At 38.8% G+C, this 24,340-nt stretch overlaps 4 protein-coding genes across 5 annotated transcripts in view; 1 reads left to right on the top strand and 3 right to left on the bottom strand.

Annotated features, from left to right (window-relative positions):
- Nucleotides 1-63, bottom strand: part of LOC147301159 (flavin-containing monooxygenase 5-like) — a 14,585-nt gene extending 14,522 nt beyond the window's left edge. Inside the window, exon 1 of the mRNA XM_086282085.1 lies at nt 1-63. This exon is cut by the window's left edge and continues 67 nt beyond it. The gene's annotated coding sequence lies outside the window, so the exon portion shown is untranslated.
- Nucleotides 64-2,418: 2,355 nt separating this feature from the next.
- Nucleotides 2,419-7,652, bottom strand: LOC147301158 (flavin-containing monooxygenase 5-like). Of its 2 annotated transcripts, XM_086283847.1 has the most exons (12): nt 7,502-7,606; nt 7,094-7,256; nt 6,453-6,595; nt 6,169-6,353; nt 5,890-6,055; nt 5,605-5,747; nt 5,304-5,503; nt 4,222-4,357; nt 3,917-4,136; nt 3,749-3,821; nt 2,840-3,092; nt 2,419-2,724 (listed from the first exon to the last, which is right to left on the bottom strand). In XM_086283847.1, exons 2-12 carry the CDS (start codon nt 7,096-7,098, stop codon nt 2,575-2,577), a joined length of 1,674 nt encoding a protein of 557 aa, XP_086139973.1. In that variant the 5' UTR covers nt 7,099-7,256; nt 7,502-7,606; the 3' UTR covers nt 2,419-2,574. The 2 variants fall into 2 exon arrangements, with proteins under 2 accessions (XP_086139973.1, XP_086139974.1); XM_086283848.1 differs by lacking the exon at nt 7,094-7,256 and having other exon boundaries at nt 7,502-7,652.
- Nucleotides 7,653-7,821: 169 nt separating this feature from the next.
- Nucleotides 7,822-16,728, bottom strand: plpp6 (phospholipid phosphatase 6). Its single transcript, XM_086283850.1, has 2 exons — nt 16,031-16,728; nt 7,822-13,948 (listed from the first exon to the last, which is right to left on the bottom strand). The coding sequence occupies exons 1-2, from the start codon at nt 16,521-16,523 to the stop codon at nt 13,581-13,583; spliced, it is 861 nt and encodes a 286-aa protein (XP_086139976.1). The 5' UTR covers nt 16,524-16,728; the 3' UTR covers nt 7,822-13,580.
- A 493-nt stretch (nt 16,729-17,221) lies between these two features.
- Nucleotides 17,222-23,889, top strand: prdx6 (peroxiredoxin 6). Its single transcript, XM_086283851.1, has 5 exons — nt 17,222-17,448; nt 19,396-19,552; nt 20,872-21,015; nt 22,752-22,898; nt 23,598-23,889. Exons 1-5 carry the CDS (start codon nt 17,357-17,359, stop codon nt 23,721-23,723), a joined length of 666 nt encoding a protein of 221 aa, XP_086139977.1. The 5' UTR covers nt 17,222-17,356; the 3' UTR covers nt 23,724-23,889.
- Nucleotides 23,890-24,340: the final 451 nt, after the last annotated feature.

Genomic DNA, 24,340 nt, shown 5'->3' with positions numbered 1-24,340 from the left:
TTTATAGCCCCACTGAGACAGCGACCAATGACAGGCTTCCCCCTCCCCAACATAGGGATGAAAAGACCAAATGTTCTTCTAAGATCGATTAGAAAGGACGTGGTATGCGTCATGTATATAGATGCATTTTATTTGAATATTGAAGAAAAAAAAAGAATTTAAGTTGTTTTTTCTTTCAAAGAAACATACAGAAAAAATAGTAATAATATATTCCTGTAGCATGTACTGGAAATGGGGGCGGTCTTAGCTCGGATGATTTAATAAAGCAGTTCTCACCTCATGGGTGTAATTGGCAGCCAACCCAGAGTCCTTTGTAGCTGTGGACAGGCATAAGCTCATTAGGGAAGTAAAGCTAATCGGACTGTTAATTTAGCATGTTGTTAGATGACTTTTATAAAAAGGTAACAAAAACTGGATCTAGTTGTAAAACAAATATTCTTTGCTTTACAGTAGGTGGTGTGTTTGAGCAGAGGCTAATAAACAACTGTAAGAGATGCTCTTTGTAGTGCGTGAATGTGTGCGCATGCCGCAAAATAGGTAAATGATTGATAGCCAGCTGCCTCCCTGACTGTGTGCCCAGCCTGGACATAGATCACAGATGGCTTGCAAACTCATTGTGTAATTATGAATGGCTACTAGAAGCCATAAATCAGTTAAAATTGGGGTCAAGAGGTTCATGGGTTCAAAAAATGCCCCCAGTGCCCACTTTGTTGCTTCTCTGAGTTGGGTGTAAAAAAAAAAAAACAACAACCAAAAAAAATGTACATTTGAGTTGCAGAATAGTGACGAAAAAAAAAGAAGAATAAGCCGCATATCAGAAAATCAAAGAGAGCATACAAGGTAGTGGAGAGATAATACAGAGGGAAAAAGGACAGAAAAGTAACACTGACAGAGAGAAACAGACTTTGCCCAGCCTGATGGAAATTTCCACTCTGGCAGTGAAACGAAATCTAATGTTCAGATTAAGTTAAGCATAATGTGAAACAACAAAACAAGGTCCACTCGTTAGATTGTAGTTGTTAACGGAGACATTCCACCAATACTATACGTATAAATAAATGAAACAATAATTAATCTTAAGCAATAAAAGCTTTGAATTCTGGGACAGTCTGGAACACACTTCTGTGTTCTTCATGTTAAAATCTTTTCTTTATGGTTTTCAGGTTTAGTCAGGAGGGTAATAACAAACTGAAATGCAAAGCAAACCTGCTTTTATTATTGTTTTTTGGCTAAAAAAATATTTCAGTAGATACAGTGTGCTTTTTTCTGTATGTACGAACATGCTGGGGAGTGTGAATAATTGGCTTGATTTCCATCTGTACTGTTTTGTTTGGCTAAAAAAGGTTCAGTGTGTTGAAATGCATGGAAAGGTATCAAATGACGGCAAAGGGGGTTGAACGGGTTTATAAACCCCCCCCTTTTTTTTTTAAAGAAACATTTTCCTTTACAGGATCAGTCACTGTCTGGTCTAACTGGTATTTTGGCCTGCAGTAGTTCCCAAGTTAAAAACCAGAGGTGTTTTTTTTCTTTGACACCATGTTTTTACTATAGGGCAGGGGTGTCAAACTCCAGGACTTGAGGGCCAGTGTCCTGCAGGTTTTAGATATCACTCTGGGTCAACACACCTGAATCAAATGATTAGTTCATTACCAGGCCTCTTCAAGATATGTTGAGGAGGTGATTTAGTCATTTGAATCAGCTGTGTTGGATCAAGGACACATCTAAAACCTGCAGGACACCGGCCGTCGGGGCCTGGAGTTTGACACCTGTGCTATAGGGAGCTACTCAGAGGTGGAAATATATACATTAATAAATGACTTAGTCATACTAGCTGTACTGTATACAGCTGTAATTTCCAGAAGTTCTTAAATCAGCAGATATGCCTTTTCATATTTTGAATAGTTATTTTCATTATTTCATTATTATCACAATAAAAGTGTTTGGCTGACACAAGCCACCAGTCATTTTGCAACATTAGGAACTTGGGAATCAGGAAATGATTTTGCATTTTCTTCTCAGAAGATACCCTTTTTTGTTTGAGTAGAGCTGCACACAAGATACCATTCAGATCATACACTACTTTATCCACACCGGACTCACACTCTACAGTTATAACTTAAAATGTGATGTGAATAAGACCTTTTTCTAACTGTTTTCCTGGTTGAGATTCAACAATCCAGAAAATCTGTCAATAAAAGAAAGAATAAAGAATAATAATATAATTTTAAAAAATCTGTCATCTGCATTGGTATGAACTTATTCATTTCTATCCACTGTCAGCCTAAGTTCCTGTACTGCAAGGAATGCACTTTAAATGTGTTATAACTAAATGTTTCTGGGTTTTTTAAAGAAAAAAATGTTGCTTTAAATCTATGCATTAAAATAACCACACATATGAAAAATAGAATAACACACAAATCAGCAGACACCTTTTTAATCGCTCAATAATTCCAAACAGGAGTATAGTGAACTAAATATTTTAAAGAACTACAGAAATAGTAGAATTTGTGTTTTTCTTTATTTCATTTGGTGTGTTTCAGAGTCCTCTGCTCATTGTTGGACCCTGAAGCTTGATCAGACTCTTTGTGGACGCATGTTGGACAGCAGTGTGGGGATGACATCTGGCTTGCGAGTATGAAAGTAGTAGATAGCAGCTCCTCCAACCATGACAGTCAAGCTCATTTTAACCAGTCGACGAGCAGTGGAGGGCTGTTCTGGTTCCAGCTACGGGGGGGGGGGGGGGGGGGGGGGGGGGGGGGGGTGATGATTTTTACTTCATGTTAAAATCATGCACAACAGTAACAAAGAAGACTGCAGAAGAAAAAGTGTAACATCAAACCTTTCTGGTTTTTAGAGGCTGGAACATGCGATCAAACTGGGTAAAGATTGCCCTGTGGGCTCCCTCCCATTTCCCTGGTCCCATCAGCCGGTACTGGTAGGCGGTAACGGGCCCCCAGAGAACCCTCTTGAACAAGGGGTAGTCTGTGAAGAAGAGCCAGAGGAGGCTTGGCCTTACACCAATCTCTCCAGCTATTTCATCCATGTAGGAAACAAAGTCCACCTGCAGTGGGGTCAGCTTTGAAACAATGTAACTGTGGAGAGAATAATATAAAGAATAGTATTATTCTAAAGTGGCACTAACATGGTATAGAAGTATAAGATATAAGAGTATAGCGCAGAATAGATATGCTAGAATAAAGCATTCCTTGTTTATACTTAGGTTTGATATTATGATTGCTTCCAGAGTCTAAAAATTCCAATGCTAAGTGTTCTTGATCATTGCAATATTAAAAGTCTAAAATTAAACACCTTTTAATGGCTATAAAATGTGTAAGATTAAAATGTGGTATGACGCAGCTGCAACCTTTACAGTCTGAACTTTAAAAGGAAAAAAAAAATCACATGCTAGAATTGTCAGGGTATGCAAGCAGCTGGCTTCAAATTCAGATTTCTAACTGGATTTTTTTAAAATGGTGCCGTTTGCTTTTTAAATGCAATTACATGGATAATGAAAATTATGTATGTGTACAGTTTGCTTACAAAGAAAAAAGAATGTGAGTATTAATTTATTTACATGTTCAGACTAATGAGCATTTGTATGTTTAGGTATTATGACAATACACCTGTCTAACCTCTCTATGCACCTTGCTAACCAATCTCACTATAGCTAGAGCATCTTCTGACATATAACAGGAGAAAGGACAATGGTAAAAGACAGGTTGAAGTATTTAATAAGACAAATAGTTACCTTTTTTCAATATTTTTTGTATCTTTTTCAACAGCCTTGATCATGGACTGGCTTGACGGCAGTTTTTTATGTCCTAGGCAGCAAAAAAGGTAATTTGTAAATATAAATGAACTAATTTGTAACTAACAGTTAGGCATGCTAACTGTTAGTAATAACAGACTACCTTACCTTTGAAGACACGAGTGACCCAACGGGCCTGCATTTCAGCCTGAGGCATGATGGCTCCAAGGGCATGAATGAAACCCACGACAGCCAAAGTAGGATGCTCTAGGGTTGGGGGGAAAACATGCTTGTACAGACCCGCACGGTGCCCAGACTTGTACATGGCGTTTTTTGGCAAGTAGGGGAAATCATAGTTGTACCCTGTGGCAAATACAATAGTGTCCACCTGTGACAACAAAGAAATATGGTATTAAACTAAGTCTTCACTGAACAAAGATCTTGGAGAAAGTTGAAGAAAACTCTTCTCTGACCTTTTCCACAGTACTTCCATCATCAAACACCACAGTGCACCCACAGATTTCCTTCACATTTGGTTTGATGATGACTGCCCCGGACAGAATCTTCATTGGTAAGTCATCATTGATTACTGGGATCTGACTGAAGAGCCTAGAGTAGAGTATTTTAATGAGAAGCAGAATCCCTCATCTGACAGCACAGCGTTATACACCAATCTGGCATAACATTACGACAACTGACAGGTGAAGTCAGTAACACCAGTTATCTCTTTATAAGGGAGCAAGTGAACATTTTGTCCTCAGATTCAATGTGTTAAAAACAGAGAATTGGCTAAACATAGGGGATTGAGAGAGTTTGTGATGACCAGATGACTGGAGCAGAGCACCTCCAAAATTACAGCTCATGTGGGGTGTTCCCAGTCTGCAGGGATTAGTATTGTTAATGTTTTCTTTTATATCACGTTGCTGGCTGGCTAAGTGTGCATCGCTTACCTTGAGGAACATCTGTAAACAGGATGGCGCTATAGGAACAAGGAAAGCTGCCGGAGGCAGCGTGATGCTGTAGGTACTGTTCTGAAGGGAAACCTTGGGTCCTGCCATCCATGGAGAAGTTACTTTGACATGTACCACCAACCTAAGCATTGTTGCAGTTTCCATGGAAACTGTGTTCCCTGATGCCTATTTCAGCAGGATAATGTGCCTTGCCACAAAGCAAAAATGGTCCAGCAATGATATGAGAAGCACAATGAGCTTGAGGTGTTGACTTGGCCTCCAAGTTCCCCAAATCTCAATCCTGTGGGATGTGTGGGACAAACAAATCTGACCGACAGAGATCCCACCTTGTAGTTTACAGGACTCAAATGATTTGTTGCTAACATCTTTGTGCCAGATAGCACTGCACACCTTCAGGGGTCTAGTGGAGTCAGCGCCTTAAAAGGTAAGGGCTGTTTTGGGAACAAAAGGGGGACCAACACAGTATTGGGCAGGTGGTCACAATGTCATGCCTGATTGGTGTATATTATAGGGAACTAACGCACTGTGATTGATCTCATTACCTTGGCCTGAGTCAAAATCTATGTGGGCGTGACACCACCTACCTGTGTTTGGGTTTTAGGGCGTACATGGTGTGGTCATACATGGCATTGAGTTTCTTCTCACCAAACCAATTGAAGAAGTTGATTGGGAATAGCTGAAACAGGATATGAACAAAGCGTGTGTTGTACTTCATGTCAACTGGCACACCATTGTCGGAAACTTGCCGGATGATCCAAGCACCACGACGAGTGCTCATGTACACCTGGAGAATGGGAAAGACAGAATTCACCAAAACTCATGAAGGAGTTTTTTTTCTATCTCTAATCAAAAGAAGATAAGAAGAACGAAAAAGCTTTCTTCAACCTGCTCTGCAACTCTGCTGGTTTCCACAGCAATGTCACCTCCAGAGTTTCCAATTCCGATTACCACCACTCTTTTTCCATACATGTCTTCAGGTCCTTTGTAGTCCCAGCTGTGGAGATATTTTCCTTCAAATGTCTCAATTCCTGCAACATAACAGAGGTGTCATATGAAAAGACTAACACACAAAGGTATAAAAACAAGACAGTTATTTTTTTAAGGGTTGATTTTTAAAAATCAGCCATATTTTAATCAAAGCCTTTTCAGGATAAATGCAAAACATTTTACCTGGGAAATCTTTGAGTGGGAGGTTAGGGTAGGTGTAGTGACCAGAGCAGCAGATCACTGCATCAAAGACATGCCTCTCCTCATGTCCATCTCTCTTTTCAGTCAACACCTCCCACCTGCCAGTGCGAGAATAGTCCGGTGCTTTTCTCACACTTTTCACTAAGGTCTAAAAAATAACAATGTAGGCCGATTCAGGTTTTCAGATATCTGCCAAATGTCACCAAAACAGTTTTGAAGAATGTGCTTTTCTCTCATTCTACTCTTCTTTGTTTTTATTACCTGGAAGCGAATGTATTTTAGGAGTTTAAAGTGGTCTGCATACATTCGGAAGTAGTTCAGGATTTTAGAGTGATGCATGTAGTTGGGATAATCAGAGGGAATGGGGAAGTCACTGTAGCACATCATCTCCTTTGAGATATTGATTGTAAGTGACCGGTAGATACTAGCCCTGTTGGGCTCCGAAACTTCCTGCAGAGAAATAGTTTTAAAAGACAACAAAGAATTTTACTCAGTTTCACACGAACAGTTTGCTTGTCAACATGTTTGTCTTCTTAAATGTAGACTTGCCTTGAATTTCCACAGTCCGCCCATGTCGTCACTACTTTCAAAGCAGGTTGGCTCCATGCCTTCTTCCAGACAAGCCTTTATGCTGGTCAGACCAGAGGGGCCTGCCCCGATCACTGCTACTCTGTGCACCATGATGGACCTGCAACCAGATGTTGGAAAATGTACCTGTAATTTTGAACATTTGTGAAATTAAGTATGAAAATGTAAATTTGTAACCAAGGAAACCGTCAATTGCACTATATTCAGGTGACAAGATCTTAATGTTAAAAAAGAAATACAAAAGAAAACATGCATAGAAAACTGTATTAATACTGAACAGTTTTCCTGTTTAAGAATGAAGCTTAAATTAGTTTCCAGCTCGTTTAAAATGCTCGAGATTTTTACCAGAGCGAGATAAAACGGTCACGTGGCAATCCCTTTCCAATAATCCTCAGTTAGTTTACTTGATTTAAAGTAGTGACTGCAACAATTTAGAGCAATTGATGGTTTAACCATGTTTTACATGACTGAACTCTACAAATTCCTAATCCTGGCATCTGTCATAAAACATTCTTCTCAGAAACAGAAGAGCAAAGGTGACATCAAAGTTCTTTGAAAGACCTCAAGCATGCCAAATGTCCTTGGGCAAGATACTAACCCCATGTTTGCCTACTTGTGGTGGTCAGAGGGCCCGGTGGCGCCAGTGTCTGGCAGCCTCGCCTCTGTCAGTGCGCCCCAGGGCAGCTGTGGCTACAACGTAGCTTGCCATTGCCAGTGTGTGAAGTCCTTAGGGACTGAGTCCTTAGGGACTGAGTAAAGCGCTATACAAATGCAGGCCATTTACCATTTTGTCATTATATCATTGGAGCATGGTTATCATAACAATATCATAACAATGCAAAATTATGTTAATAAATGAAAAGAAATACACCATCTTATATTCAAGTAATCACAAGCTATTTTAAACCCTTTGTACCCCATGACACACTTAGAAATATTGCCGATTTAAAAATCCCGACACACATATGGAAGCTTTATATTGCAGAAAGTGTCTATTTTTGCTTACCTTGATCTTCCTGTGGTGATTTGGTGTGCCTCTCAAGTGGGGCAAGCATCACCTGAGCACAGACTTTTATACAGAGAGGGTAACTATACACACTCTTTTTTTCTTTCTCTCAGTCCTGTCCAAAAAAGGAAGCTACCAAGCTGAACCATGTTTACCAAAATCAAAATGGGTTTGACTTTGACTAAAGTTCAATTCGTGTTATTTTAAGTAGGAAGAGGAGTGCAAATGAGTGACAATAGTGAGCAATGGGAAGAAGGAGCAATAATGATACGCACAGAACTCTATTAATGTATCCATCTATTACACATGACGCAAAACAGTTTTAGATTGGTTCCCCATTTAATTACAAATTCTTACAATCAAATTACGGGATAATTTTCAACAGCAAATTCAAATCCACGGACTATAATACAGCATAACCACACACACAGACGTATACATAAATGTGCATTATAAGATCTATACAAGTGATGTACAGTGAAGTTCATAGTATTTAGCAGGCAATGAGTGCAGTAAAATGTATAGAAGCTTCATGTTTGAAAAATGTATAGAATAAGAAATACATTTTGTTCATAAAGTTTCTCAACTGTTACAGTACAGGTTATGAGAAATGTGCAAAATCTTTCAGTACACAACATACACAACTAATTTTTTTAAACATTTTTAGTCTTAAAAAAAGAAAAGAATCAATCATAAAAATTATTTGGTCACAAAAATTACCATCCAGCATATTTAGATTTACAACCAAAGTGTAATGAAGTGAAAATCTTCAAAGCTGAAACCTTTCTCACTGGCACTGGGAAGATCATTGGTTAGTTATTGCAGAGACAGCACAGATTGCACAAGGTCAATAAAATATCTGAGTGGGAACAGTCTGCTGAGTTCATACAGGTATCTGGATCTGGCTTAGACCAACTAGCACAAACCGGTGGGAAAAAAAAAAGACCCCAGAGACGGACACGAAACTTTCTTTTTGTCAAATACACGTAATACAGGACAAAAAAACTGATGTAACTTCTTGTCTCTGGCAGTACTGAGGTGTGTGTTTGAAGTGAGCAAGCTGTTGTGCAACTGACTCAAGTATTTTCTCCCTCCTGACAGAGTGGTTTAGCCATACACTTCAAACACGGCATTAAAACTCATTCACAGATTCAAAAACATATTCATAATGTTTCTTTGCTTTTCTTTGTAGTACTAGCACAACTATTTTTTCCTTTCTTGAATTATAAACCAATCAAAAAGGATTTAAAATTCCCATTCAACTTACTAAGCTTAGTTTTATAATGATGGACTGATGGTGATTAGCTGATACTGCTATTTGAAGTATTGATTCGACTGGCAGCTAATGTTCATATCCCTTCATTTTCTCTGTTGTACTGGGAAAGAAAAAAATATTTATCATTAAAAAAAACTATTTGAAAATGTACTTTCACCTTCTAATCCCACATCTTTGAACAGTAAGTGAGTGCAAAATGAATGCACCGATTACAGATTAAATATTAGCCACTGCCATCATCTATGGAGCCAATGTGCATCCCTAGTAGAAGCAAAATTTCCTAAATAACACTGCAATTTTACCAGGAAGAAGAAGAAGAAGAAGAAATAAACATTCACTCAGATTTGGCACACAAGTGGAGCAGCTTCAAGGACACAAAAAGGTTAACTACGTCTCTTCTCACGCCCTCCACGTTCTAATGGGAAGGGTCAATAGCCTCTGTGACAATGCCAACGTCAAACACACATTTCAGTTACAACATCTTAACTACTTGCGTCATTTAAAATTTTATTGTTAATGTTGGACCTCATTTGGGCATTTAATCAACTACTGATAGTGGCATTGCACCAAAATGGATTAAACATCAAAATAAATCTGGGAAATACAGCAATATGTGAACTGAAAAACTTCGTGTACAGGTTCAGTCATTGGGTCGGTGTGGATAATTATTAACCCAGTGATACCTAACCCAGTGAAACATGACTGTTTCTTGTGTTTTGACTAAAAATTGAAATTCACATCGGGTTCAGTAGGTAAAAGAGCCAGGTCATCAAATATATAATCTACGAACATTATATCACTCATTATTGTAGTTGAAAAAGAGACATTATTCAGTCCTTTTGGCGATGGCGATTTCCACAAATGCATATTCCACATTTATCGATGCATCTTAGTACATGTACAATGCAGAAACAAAACCATATACCTCATGTCCATTCATCCATGAACCCCTTGCAGCACACACCATATCATAACATAATAAATGAAATAGTAAACCTAAACATGGCATCACCTAAATGTGATACCAACAAAATAACTGCTTGCTGCTTTGGCACAAGTGGCAAATAAATTGTGTAATTTAAAAGAAATCAGCTTATTAGTTTTCTATTTACTTATCTAGATTATTGCCCTCATTTTTTTAAACATTGGTGGAGCATTAAAAAGAAGTAAAAAAGTAAAACTCTAGTATTGTTAGGAATTATTTCACAGTGTAGGAATTAGGACAAATTTTCAATAAGAAAATTTTAGGCAATATTTTCTTGGACTGAAATTTTTAATTTTCAGACAGAGCAATCAGGTATGGACTTGAGGAAATTATTTCATTCCAGGTGTTTACCCATGCATTCCATGCATTTGGGGGGGGGGGTGTCAAGATCTCTGTCTAAATAAATAAATGTGGGTAAATTCCCAGATGATTAAACATCCAACTATTTTGTAGATAATAACTGAAATGAGTAAAGAAAATAAACAGTCTATGTATGCAAGATAATTCATAATTTTATTGGGTGGGTTATATTGGTTGGGTCTGATTATTGGGTGGGGGGGGGGGTGGGGGTCATAACACCCCTAACCCCCCTGGAAATTACGCCCCTGCAGCTATCTTCTAATTTGCTTCCAAATTTATCACAAAAGTCAGGAAATTTGTGTTTGCTCAGTTATTTCTTTGTTGTAACACTATATATTTCATACCGTTGGAAATCCTGTTTATTTCCCCTTAAATGCTGCCATATTTGTAAGAAAAATGCTTTTGTGGTTTGAGCAGAAGTATTGAGTACGTGGTTTGCCCCCATGAAAACCTTGCCAAATCTCCTCTGGCAATGCAAAACTTAGTCTGCTCTTTACTCTTGTTTGTGTCGTTTATTGAGTTGAATTATTGAGGTTTGAAGACACAAGACATGTTGGCAATTTAGCAGTTTGTAAATTAACAATCGGGCTTCAGTAGCATGCGGACGAACCATACGCAGCCACAATAACCTGGCATCTCCTGCTCATGCTGGTTACCAGGTTGGTCACACACTGCTATGGGATCGCATCCCATTCTTCAACCAGTATTTGTCACAAATCAGCCAGTCTGGTTGTGCTGGTAACTCTCGCACAAACAGCACGCACAAGTTGATCCCATATGTGTTCATTGGAAATCAACGAACACCATCCTCTCAACTTCCAAACTCTGGAAGGACCCCGTTCAATGTTCAAAAGTAGTGAGTCCATACTTTAAGAGGCGATCTGACTGCTGTGGACAGAATCTGGACGCATTACTGAATGTTCCTCCACACTTTCAGGTTTCAGTGCACATGTTACTCACACCAACAATGCAAATGGGCCTTACTGTGAAGGGCAGTCATGGTAGGCCTCCTGGCGGCCTCATAAGACTGGCTGTGTGGAGTCTGTTCTGGATTGTCTCACCATATTGTCCAGCATTTTGTCCTCTGTAGAAGACAGCCTGCAGTTTCGAGGTTCTGACAGGGTGAGGAAACGGTTTTCATGTGGTGTTGTCTTCTTGTGACATGCGCTTCATGGCCTACTTCTGACTTCATCCGTTATATGGAACTTGATCTTTAATTTGGAGAAGGTATTAGAGCTCACTCCAAATAATGCTGCAATTTTATTTTGGACAACATCCCCTTGAAGTTGCTCTTGAAGTTGGCAAGAGCCCTATCGAGATCAGTCAAACGTAGCATGTTTGGAGCACTAACTGGCAGGGTCACTGGTGCTGCTAGTCAGAAGCTCAAAAACAAAGAATCAATAGCAGAATAAGCTGTTTGGCATTGGCAGAGAAGATTTGGCAATACTCAACTCTGCTGCACAACCCACAAATGCATTTCCCTTACAAATGTGGCACCATTTAGGGGGAAACAACAGGTTCTCCAGCAGTATAAGATTTATCGCCCAGAAGCATTGCTACAACAAAGAAATACAACAAACTTTTACTTTTTGTGCAAAGTTCTAATGCAGCAAAGGGCTTAAAAGAAAACCAGAAAACAAGACTGAAAAATTGGTTAATGAAACTACAGATCATTATTTTTTTCCCCTTCATATACGATTATGTATTTAATGTCCAAGAGCATTTAAATGTGAATGAAAAAACCTAACCATGCAATATATTTACAATCTTTTATATATATTTAAAACAGCACACCTGTGAGTCATTCAAGTGAATCAAGTTACTTTTTTTCATTAGTTTTTCAGTAAATTTCACAATGAAAACGTCTATATACAGTATATAGTCCTGTAGTACTTAAGACCCAAGTGTGTGCATTATACTGCATTCCTGCCTAATAAAGACAAATGTGCAGTGTCTTATTCCATTTAAGTGAAGACAACTCTTAAGCCAATTGATTTTTGGGTGAATTGTCCCTTTAAGCAAATACACTGTACAATTCTGATATGCCAACTATACTGCGTTTGCAAATTTCTGCAAGTGATATATGTAGACGACCTGATAACATTACGGTTAAGTGTATGTAATCCTTCAGAGCTGATAAGTTATCAGTTACATGTACAGTTTTGGTTGACTATTAATGAAAGAGAGATAGTGTTAAAGTGAAACAGACAAATATATGGGGTGCAATTAATCTTTATGAGGGTTTGGATGTGCCTCCTTAAAAGAATGTTATGTCTTCTTATCTGATCAGTAGTCACGTAAAGAAGAAAAAAGGCCCTCTGTGCTCTGTGAACAAAGCTTTGAGGACATGTTAGGGCTTATATCATGATTAGCACCTAGAAAGGCTAGAGGGGGGCAGGTGAAGACAGGTAAGCAAGTTTGCTATATGTGCAGTTTTCATTTGATGTCAGCAAGTAAATGTGAATTGTGAAAAAAAAAAAAAACTATTCACAGAGTAGTTATACAATCTTTCATTAAAAAACAAAAACAAAAACCCAGCATGTCTGATTCATAAATTATAAAACAAGTTACATTCTGGATATTTTTAATTCAGTTTTTCCCGTTATGTTTAATAAATACTACTATTTAATACGTTTTTGCCATGGTTTCCAGATTGAACAACTTATTTCACTGTAAACTTTCAGACAGTGTTTGAAGCTGTGCAGCAACTCTAAAGTACACTTCTTTTGATGCACGCGAATAAGCTGCCACTGGTGGAATGTTGTGGTAGCATAACATTGTGTTCAACACATCTGTTTCACTTTTAAAAACTTTTTGCTAGATTTTGTAAAGACTGAACTGAGCTTGCTTATAAAGTTTGTGGATGTGTAAAGTAAGTAAGAGCCCATTAAACTGTGCTGTGAATGTAAAATTGAGTTTAGACTTTATATTGTATCCTTGAATCAAGCTACAGAAGTGTCATAAGTGAGTTAGAGAACTTCAAGGTAAATGGTCAAACCTGTTCTCCTGTAATCTGTTGGGATTAACCTGCTACTTGTTATAGACGAGCTAGCAGCTACCTCAGAAAGAGGGCTAGTAGTGGACTTAGTTGTCACACAACATGAAAAACTCTTCGTTTTTTTTTGTTTTTTTTGATAAAGATCTACTCTCTAGTGTCAGCATAATCTCCAATACAACACTTATGGGATGTAAAAAGTATTCTTAATATTTATTTGAATGTATAAAAACATTTATTTTATAACAAAACAATTTTTGTTTTAACACAACTTTATGCTCCACAACATTATTCATATTTCTCTTCAGCAAATATCGTTTTGTTACAAAGTAAATGTATTTTTAAAATGATCCCAACCTTAGAAATAGTGCTGCTTTCAATTCAGTGAGAATATATTACTATAAGGGAAAAAGGTGTGTACGTGCTCCTTTACTCAAATATAAACTACCATTTCCTTAAGTCCTTAAGCTGACTGTCCCAGCAGCCCTTGCAGTGTTTGAGGGGACAGCCACAGCATTTCCACAAGGTTGTACTGGCAATAGCCCATCCAGAACCCAAACATCACATCAGTCACATTGTGCCTGCCCAGCATCACTCGACTCAACCCTACCAGGCCCACCCACAGCAGAACGAGGACTCTCAACGGGGCAGCCAGCACGAGGTGAGCCAGCAGGAAGCGGCCACACATGGCGGCACGCGTGGCATGTCCGGAGGGGAAGGAGTAGCGGTCCACAGAAAAGGTGGCGAACATGTCCATACGATTATGTGCTGGCCGACGCCGACGCACCACCGCCTTAACAATGCCAACCAAGATCAGGTCCAGCAGCAGGCCTGCAGGGGAAGAAGATGGAGATATGCTACAATGCATGAAACAACAACAACAACACAGCCACATTAAAACAAACAAACAAATGTGAATGAAGCATGTTGTATGAAGTGTTTACAGTGATCAAGTAGAGTAGAAAAGCACCAGGTAAGAACCAGACCATAGACTATTTAGTCCATTTCAGTGCCAGCAAATCCTCCAGGATCTTGAAGATTAAGCAGATGAATTAAACTTTGTGTTAACCTTTATTTTTTCCTATTAAAAGTGAAAAGTTAACTTGACTTGCAGATTTTTAGACTTGTAGAAGGCCTACAATAATCTGCAATCTGGTAAAAATTGTTGTTGTTTGAACCAGGGTTTTCTTATTGAAAAAAACAAAAAACAAAACCTAACTGTTATTTGCACCACAATGATATCACAAAGAATTTCACAGTATGATGAAAGGGAAAGATACAACAGCAGCACTGATTACAGGAATGACTGCAGTTTTTAAGTCGTGTTTCTGCATTGAGAGAATGAAAAGCTTTTGGTCTCCTGGGCTGCAGCACTGAAAAATTAATGCAACACTCAGGTGGCATGAAGCCAATTCGCTTCTACGAATCTAATGAAAGGGCTTCAGCAAAATGAAAACAGAAATGCACATTGCATCCATCATTACTGACAACTACTATGTGGTTACATTATTATCTGCTGCTTTTAAGACCTGAGGTTAATAACCATAGAGAGAAAAGGGTTTAGACGGTTTGCATTATCACACAGCAGCTTGCTGCTTCCCTTTTAAGCTGTTCTTTTGAAGTAAGTGCACTACTTAGCCCCCACATCAGAGTGCTGTGTAAGAGGGAGTCTTGTTCCAAACATGTTTTGATGAAGAGCTGGGATTTTACCAATACCAATGCTTACTGGCTCTAAACTACTTAAGGTAATACTTCTTAAAGCCTTGTGTTTATTTAATGCTGATATGAACCACAGTAGTTGGTGCTTACTCACTAACATTATGCATTTGGGAGGGTTGGCAAGTAAATATTAAATGATTACTGAAAGACTATGGGGACATATTGAACTTTTTATTCAATACCCTTGGGGCACATCTCTCTATTGTGGTAGAGTTATTCAATAGTCTGTTATTTAATGCCCCTTAACATAAAGTTTCTGCCTGATCCAGCTTAAACGGCAGCTTAATTCAGTTTCTGACTTCTCCTTAATATCTGAAAGTGGAAAGCAGGTCATAAAATAGAGAAAATGTCCATCACACTTTGTCATAGGTCAATTTCATATGAAACTATTACTCATATTTTTAGCTTAGAAGCCCATTAAACATTCTGAAACTCTGCATGTTTGTTTTCCTATGATATTACAGAGGTAATACTGCCACCGAACAGCAATAAATGTATAATGTAAAACCACAATAAATAAGTACATGCAATCACGACACTGTGGGCTTTACTGATACCAACTGCTTAATCCAATAATGACTCTGAACACAACCTCGGTAATTAAAGAGCTGTTTATAACTCGGTCTAGAATCCAAATATAGGTCTTTGGCATTTCTGGTTTCACTGCAGAATACTCCGGTCTTGACCCTACTCTTCTGAAAACATCACTATCACATGCATTTCCTTGCTGTGGCTTCACACAGCATCACATGGACACTCCCTGGAGGCAAAGAAGCCCCAGACCACTTTGGCACTTCAGTCAACATTTTACATAGCTATCCAGTTTTCCAGATTAAGACCTATTTCATATAATCTTATACTTTTACCAGTTTCCCAAGCTGTGAAGGAACATCACAAAAGGTGTAACAGGTGACATCTACAGGTGAGAGCCAGCCAACACCAATTACACAAAGATAACCCTATATACTCATTATCTGACGCGTTATGAGAGGTGGGATCAGCTCTTCTGTTGCTTAAGTGAAGAAATTATGAAAGAACTGTGCAGGACAAATCAGGACCGGGAAGGAGCAAGGAGCTGTGACACCAAACCCAGCTCAGTGGCGCACTGATATGTATTGAGAGGGGTTTATCTGTGATTACATACGATGCTGGAAGAAGAAGCAACATGAAAGAACACAAAAAGCAGAGTTTTACCCATGAAAAGGTTGAGCATGACTTCTTGTCCTGCAGCACTGTCGCTCTTGTACAGACAGTAGGCGGTACCAGCCAGCCACGGGATACCATGTCCCGATATCTCTAAGAGCTTCATTAAGGGGCGCACACTGCCCCAGGATGAGTCCTCACAGGCACACACTCCCAGCTGCTTGGACAGCCACAGGTCGATGGCCAACAAGGAGCTGAGCGCTACGCGAATGAGGGAGGGGTTGAGCCGGATACCATCCTCTTCAGGTGGCCCCTGACCGCTCGCGGAGCCCGTGGAGGAGCCGGAGCCCCGGCGCCGAGTGGGGCTTTCAGAGGCTCGAAGGCGGGCCGTGGTCGGGTCGGAGCCCTGGCGCTGGAGCAGGTGTGGCGGTGAAGACCGGTTTAGCGGCTTTGTCAGAGACATGAACTCGTAGCGACCGTTGGAGCTCCCGAGCACCGGGCTTCCTCCGCTGCGACCGGGGTTTTTCGCTTTAGGAGAGGGCATGGTGTCCGTTAACTCACCGGCGTAGACAGGTATGTGTAGTGTAGATGCACAGCAGCGGTAAATTTTCTGCAGTGCTGTCCCGGTTGTCGCTTCTTTAGCTCATCTGTTGTACGTTTCACAATTCTTATCACGTCCAGGAAAAGATGAGCCGTGACGCCATATTTGTTGTTCTTCTCGCAAAGTATCCTGGGAAGCTGTGTTTTCGAAACTATTTTATTCCCTTAGCAAAGTTATCGCGACTAAAATTGTGTAGAAATTGTGTATTTTCAAAATAAATAAACAAATAATTGAATAAATACATGTATAAAATTGAGTAGTTTTAAGTTTGCATGTATTTGATTTCTATAAAACTGAGTTAGTACGGTTTAATATTTGCAATCTTTTTTATCTTTTGTTTTTAAGTCTATTTATTTTTTAGAGAACGTTCGTTTAATTCATTTTCTATAAAAATGATTTTTTTTATAGCAAACTGACAAGGCCTAAAATTTATGACGAGTTCGCCATATTTTAATGAATTAATTTATTAATTTTGGTCTTCGTTTTTACATTAGCAATATATCTTTCTTACACTTTGCACATTATTTTTTGAAAAGTTTTTAATTATTTTTTTCTAATACGTTTGCGTCGTTATTCTCTGTTTGTTTCGATAGTTAATGTCGAAAGATGTCGGAAAAAACCCACGTGTTTTAGGACTCTTCTCTGGTTGGTCGGTGAGCTATGCTGGACCGAATGGATCCGCCTCTATCCGGATCCATTGACATATTGCGCAGTGGGGTCAGCATTTTGCTCCTGTCCGTTATCTCTGGTGTTTGAGCTGAACAGGAGAGTCGAACATGCCTGGACTTCTGTTGGGAGACGAATTCCCAAATTTCGAGGCCGACACCAGCATCGGCAGGATCAAGTTTCACGACTTCCTGGGCAACTCGTGAGTGTCATCTTGCAGCATACAGACGTCGCACTGTAACTTGTTTTAAGTGGGTTTTGGTAATAATGCTGCAACAGTGCAGCTTATTGCGTGCTCAGTCAGTTACCATCCCTTCGCGATTCCTCTCGATTAAAAGCTTTAGCAGATTTTTCCCAGATCTTACTCGCCAGTTATGGCGGCTGACATAGACGGCGTTACACAAGCGTGACCTATTGGTTTAGAGACACTTGTAGTTTGTCAACTACACAAACAAAAAACTTAGTTAACAGTCTTAACTACACGCTGTTAACAGGTAAACTGTTAGACAATAAAATCGACTACAAGAAGCAGTTCATTAGATACTGGAGGTGTAAACTATGTGAAACGGTTGTGTGCGTGGCTGTTTGTTTTCCCTCTAGTCTGTTCTCCACTGAGGTTTAATTGCACTCCTTGTTGTGTGCCTATTGTTGAACTTGGCAGTGCACACATCCTTCAAACATCCAACAATAATAGGCTCGATTGGTTAAAAGAGCAGAGAAAAAAAGAGCACTGTGTGCATGTATAATATTTAACACACCCCCACACACAGCTCGAGGTGAAATGTGGAAATGCACATTTTGCTGTGAGGTGTCCCAATAACATGATGCAACGTCCTTTGAAAAACACCCCAGATATTTAAGTAGTGTTGAAAAGTGTTCCTGTTTAAAGCACATCGTTTTTTATGGGGAGGAGAGAAGAGTGGGGGAAACGATGTGCTTTAAACAGGAACACTTTTCAACACTACTTAAATATCTGGGGTGTTTTTCTTTCCTTCGGAAAAACTGAAACATGTAGTTGTTAGCTGATTTGTAAATACCCAAGAAAATAATTTGCAATGATTTATGGCAAACCATTCAAAATTCAGGCTTCTCCTATATGCAGTTTTATATCCCTACAAATCAAACGCCTTGCAGTTTTTGCCAGAGAAAGCAGAATATTTGGGGAAAAAAAGAATGAAAACAGTCATTCTGCTATCCTAAAGTTTTGGCACACATTGCGTTATCAAAAGTATAACTGGATCAGATAATTCCAGCTTTCATCAACATGAGAACACCACCCAGTTTTGGTGACTGCATAATAACTTCCTTATTTTTCCCTCCTCGGAAATGTTGGACTGTGTGAGGCAGCCATCTGTTCAAACCGTTTCAAGCTTTTCCTTGTGCCTTTCCCCCCTCATTTGGATTTTTTTTTTCCCTACCAGTTCAAATTCTAATCCCAAGAGGTGAACAAACTTTGTTCAGCCTCATTTGAAGCCTGGTAGTCGTAGGATATTTAGCCAAAAACATCAAAGAAGCAAACAAAAAACCCAAACTGGTTTAGTCACCCAATAATCAGCTGATCATAATGCTTCTAAACCATGTGATGAGGGGTCACAACAGACTGAAGGGCAAATCCATCGAAGTCATGGCAGACCCCAAACTCACATGATTCCAAAGCTACTTTAAAAAGACCAACAGGTAACTCCTTAGTGGATTTAAAGTCTTGTTCTCTCTGTCATACTCACAGATGCCTGTTGCTTTAGCCTGTGTTTGGAAATTACTCTCCTCCTTTTGTTCCCCTTTCTCTGCTATTTCATCCTCCTTTTTTTTTCTTTTTTTTCTTTTGTTTCGGCTCCTACTCTTTAATTATCTTTTTCTTTCAGAATATTTCTCAGTATCAGTTTGTAAAGCATGTTGGAAGCACAAGGTGGTGAAAGCATGAAAAGTTGCTTATTGTTTTACAAGTCTCTTCAGCTTGTGGTTACCTTGAACTTGTAACTTGATTTTTGTAACACACCCTGTCTATAAAGATTTGAATTGCACACGATGACTGTTATAAAGATGATCGAACACATCGGAACTTTTTATTTTAACATTTTACTTTTACTTTTAATTGATGCTCCAAACAGAGGCCTTGTTGAGTTGGAACAACATCTCTTTTCCCCTGCAGATGGGGTATCCTGTTCTCCCACCCGAGGGACTTCACTCCTGTATGCACCACTGAGCTCGCCCGTGCTGCCAACATCAGCAATGAGTTCAAGAAACGAGGCGTAAAGATGATTGCCTTGTCCATTGACAGTGTTGCTGATCACAACAGCTGGAGCAAGGTTAGGAATGCACAAGTACAAACTGTATAAGAACTTTTTTTTCTTTAAGTTCTTCAGGACACCCTTGCTGAAAAGTACATATTATTGAGATATTGACCATTATCTTCAAACTCAACCTGGTATTATCAGGTTATACAATCTATCCTAAGCTTAATTTCTTCACATTTCCAGAGATAATAATTGTCTAATGTCCGTGGACTGGGAAGATCTGGTTCTGTCTGCTCCGTTGGGAGAAAAAAACCCTGTTTATCTTAACTTTAGTGCTCCTACATGTCTGGTCTAAGAGTAATTAAGTAATTTAGCCTTCAAGTCCCAACTCGAGTTAAGTTTCCAGTAAGAAGCACATACAGTAGGTTAAGTGCTGCAAATAGTATATAGAAACATGCACCTCATCAGAAGCACTAAATGGTAGTTATTTTCAAAACCAGCAAGGGGTGTAATGAAATAGTTTTGCATGGCAAGAAAGAAGGAATATGAAAGTAAATTTACAACCTTCAACTGGAACTAAAGTATGAAAATGATATTAAGTGTAAAATACACTGAGGAAGAAATAATGTTTATTATAATGATTACTTACTTAATTATTGTCTCTTTCTTGTTTTTCTTGTTTCTGTTGTAGTGTATATTATTATTATTGTTATCACACTTTTTTAATGTGGACTTTACTACAGCTGTTATTTGTACATTACTTTGAGTGTAAGGAATCATAGCTGATCCTGGTCAAGCAAAAAGCACCAAACTTTTATAATAGTCTACAAAATGTTTCTCTGAGTGGATCAGAGCTGTGCTGCTTTTTCTTTTTCTTTAAATCTGTGAAATCTTCTACTTAAAATAATCTGGAGTATTAAGTATTTATAATAGAGTATAATACAGTAGAGCACTTTGGTCACCAGCTGTGGTTTTACCTTTTTACTTTATAAAAATACAGATTTAATTTTGACTTAAATATATAATTCTACATATCATTTAAACTTTTTTTTACCAATGTAAACTATTTTTAATGTATTTTGTTTGTCAAAGAAAGTTAAACTATTATGGATTCTTTTTCTTCTTCTACTTCTACTTCTTCTTCTACCACGTTTATTCTTCAAATTAACAATGATAGTACTACAGGCGAATATACTTATGGCCTTTATAAAACATGCTGCTGTTCCTTATCCAGTAGTTAAAGATTACATGCCGAGGATCTGTGATCACTCATCAAACCTGTGCTGCAATAGTGGAGAGATGGCTGCCAGGAGGGACACAATTATTAACAGAGGATGAAATGTGAACTAACAACCATTTAAAAGCTGACTGTATCTCTTGTCTCCGAACAGGATGTGATGGCTGTTAGCAAAAACGCTGATACTGACCTGCCTTTCCCCATCATTGCTGATGACAAGAGGGAGCTGTCAGTCCTGATGGGTATGCTGGACCCAGATGAGAAAGACAAAGATGGCATGCCCCTCACTGCTCGCTGTGTGAGAAACCCATTCACTTTTTATTTTCTTCAATAAATAAAAGTAAAACAAAAAATAGCACTATAATTGTGAAAGAACAGACAATTAGATGCATATTTTTATTTTGCAATAAGATCTGCACTGACTTGCATGCTTGTGAAATGTTTTGGCTTTATACTTGCTGTTTTAATTACCCACCATACCTGGTAGTTAATACTTGAAAAAAGTATTGATTTTTACAGTTAAACTGAAATGTACACTTGCTGGCCACTCTGTTAGCCACACCTTGCTAGTCCCGGGCAATGTTCAGATTCAATAAGGTGCTGGAAACATTCCTCAGAGGTTTTTGGTCCGTGTTGACACGATCGCATTACACAGTTGCTGTAGATTTGTCAGCTGCACATTTATGACGCGACGCTCCCATTCCACCACATCCCGAAGGTGCTTCATTGGTTTGAGATCTGGTGACTGAGAGGGCCATTGGTGGATAGCAATGAGTCATTGGTGGATAGTGAACTCATTTTCATGTTCAAGAAACCAGTTTGAGATCATTTGAGATTTGTGACATGACACAAATGTCAAAGTTGACCATACTATCCAAATCTCACTGCCGAAATTTAGATTTATCAGATCCAGTATTGTCTTTCCTTTTTGTTGTCCTGTTTTGGTGTGTGAACTGTAGCCTCAGTTAGGGCTGTGCGATATGACCAAAATCTCATATCCCGATATAAGAATTCTATCGTCTAATAACGATATAAATCACAAAAATGTAACATTTTCTGTAAATTCTGTGAATCTCAGGCAGCTCGTCTTGTGGGAAGTGTTTCCAGCTGCGCGTCATGTAGCTGGAGTCGAGTGTTTTAATTAACCGATGCATGAAACTATACATTTTTAGACATAAGTTGTAAAGGCCGCCGTTTTCTTTGTGAGTAATTATTACACAGCGTGCTGCGAGGAAAAGCCTGTTCTAACGTTTGAGTCTAAGGTTTATTTTTTTAGCACCTGGCGGCTCTTTTTTTAATTCTCATCCGTAAATAATCTGCTCTTTCACGTGATTCAGTTTATTTTGAAAAGTCTCAACAGGATCTTGAGCTTTATTGTGAAAGGTTTATGTGGAACATAAACAAGCGGACACACGATGCTGTTACTGTCGTTGTTGCTAACCACGCTTGTCCGTCCATAGTGTGGTTATATTAAATATAAGAGAAAGAGAGAACTTTAAGAAATTAATATAGCCATCAAAATGATGAAAAAATATTGCCGTAAACAGTTTATTTTGCGACACCACGAAACAAACGATAGCGTAAAATGAAACGATAGACGTTTTTATATGGTCATCCGATATATATTGTTATATCGAACAGCCCTAGCCTCAGTGTCCTGTTCTAACCTGACTGGTGTGTCATTGTTGATGACCTGTGGCATCAACAAGGCACTTTTCACACAGAGAACTACTGCTCAGTTTTTAAAAATGTTTTTCTTTTTTTTCTTTTTTTAAACATTCTCAACATTTTCTGAAATGCTCAGAGAGCCCACATGGCAAAAACAACAATGTTCACTTAAATCCCCTTTTCTTCTTCATTGAACTTCAGACATACCTAACAAGGTGGCCAGTTATTTAATTATTTTAATTCAGTTAGCAAGGAAACCCTTTTTACTGTTTTAGCATTTTTGGACATATTGAATTTTTTTAAATCTAAAACACAGAGTATATCCAGAGTGTTGTGGTTAAGGAGTGTTATCTCGTTCCACTTTAGGTGTTTGTGATCGGCCCTGACAAGAAGCTGAAGTTGTCCATCCTATACCCTGCAACTACAGGAAGAAACTTTGATGAGCTGCTAAGAGTTATTGACTCTCTGCAGCTGACTGCACAGAAGAAGGTTGCCACACCAGTTGACTGGAAGGTACGTAGTGAAGGCATCAGTCAGCAAGCGAGGTCATCAACAGAGAACAAGAACTGATGTAACGCCACCTGCGCAGCTACTGAGCAGCAGCTCTTAATAAGTTATCCATGCCAAGTGTGCATAATTGAACTAGACTGCAAATAGCAAATAATGTTATTATGACAAATGTAAAAACTCACATTCAGTATCTGGTAAATATCGTCCTGGGACCCAGCCTGTTCATTTTATTATTATTTTTTTTTTTTTCCATTGAAATTTTTCTCCAACTAAGACTATAGCAGTCTGTCATATTATAAAACATTAGTGTTTTATAGAAATGATTTAAATAGTTGGGAAATATTCACTTTTTGCTAATAAAGACTCATAAAGTGCTTTTAAGTTCTATTAAATATGGGCCTGCAGTGAGTAGACAATTGGCCTAGCACTAAGGCTGAATGCAGAATGGTTCTTTCCAAGCTAGCTGACTCAAAATCCACCAATAGCATGTTACGTCTTGTTTTTTGGGGGGTCAGTTTTAAATTTGTGTTAAACTTTTCTTGGTCTGAAGCACCAACCATTTTTAAGGTCGGCTAACTGCCTCCTAAATTTCATTTAACATTTTAGGTTTATTCCTAAAAAGTGGTTTATTGGGGGAATGTCGTATGATGAAATAGTAAAGGCGTATACCCTGTGTCTAAAATACCCTTACATGTTTTTCAGCCCGGTGACAAAGTCATGGTCATTCCCTCGCTCTCAGATGCTGAAGCTGCGTCTCTGTTTCCTAATGGTGTGACAACTGAAGAAGTGCCTTCTGGAAAGAAATACCTGCGCTACACCCACATCTGAAATCACATTACTCTTTGACCTGGAAATCTTTGGTTAATAATTCACATAAATCGGTGCACGTACCCAGTTAGGTGACTTGTATTTTCAGTCATGCAACATTTCCAACACTGAAGCAGAAATGCCTTATCCCCAAACTACTTATCCCCAAATAAACACATTTTTCACATTTGTTTTGTGCTTTCTGAGCCTTTCCCTTTTTGTACAATTTTTCAACAGTTTTAAACAAGGTCCTCATGTGTAATTTGCCACTAGGTGTCCTCCTACAACCTGGCATGGAAATATTACCATGCTGCCTTTGCTGCAGTAGTGCTTTCTGTCAGTAGGTGGCAGTATGTGTTAAATGGAATCCTCGCTGAGCTATTGGCAAAAGAACCAACTTGTTCTCAACAACTGCAGTGATAGGGAGTGGTACCACATGTAATGAAATGACTACTTGTATTTTCACACATTAAAAAGATGATAGAGGACACTGGTAGTAAAGGTGAGCTCTACTTTCAGTAATGTTGTATTTCTCATAATATGCAGACTTTCAAAACCTTCTCACGCTTTTCTGTTTTCGTTGCGCTGCCTCAGCTTGCAGATTATGCATAATTATGTCTTTAATGTACCAATGAGCA

The sequence above is a fragment of the Aulonocara sp. 'chitande type north' Nkhata Bay genome, linkage group LG23, assembly GCF_057382095.1.
Source record: "Aulonocara sp. 'chitande type north' Nkhata Bay isolate Kocher_YH1m ecotype deep benthic linkage group LG23, A_spYH_male_GT1.1, whole genome shotgun sequence".
Classification (NCBI taxonomy): Eukaryota; Metazoa; Chordata; class Actinopteri; order Cichliformes; family Cichlidae; genus Aulonocara; species Aulonocara sp. 'chitande type north' Nkhata Bay.
This window is presented reverse-complemented; position numbering and strand designations above follow the sequence as displayed.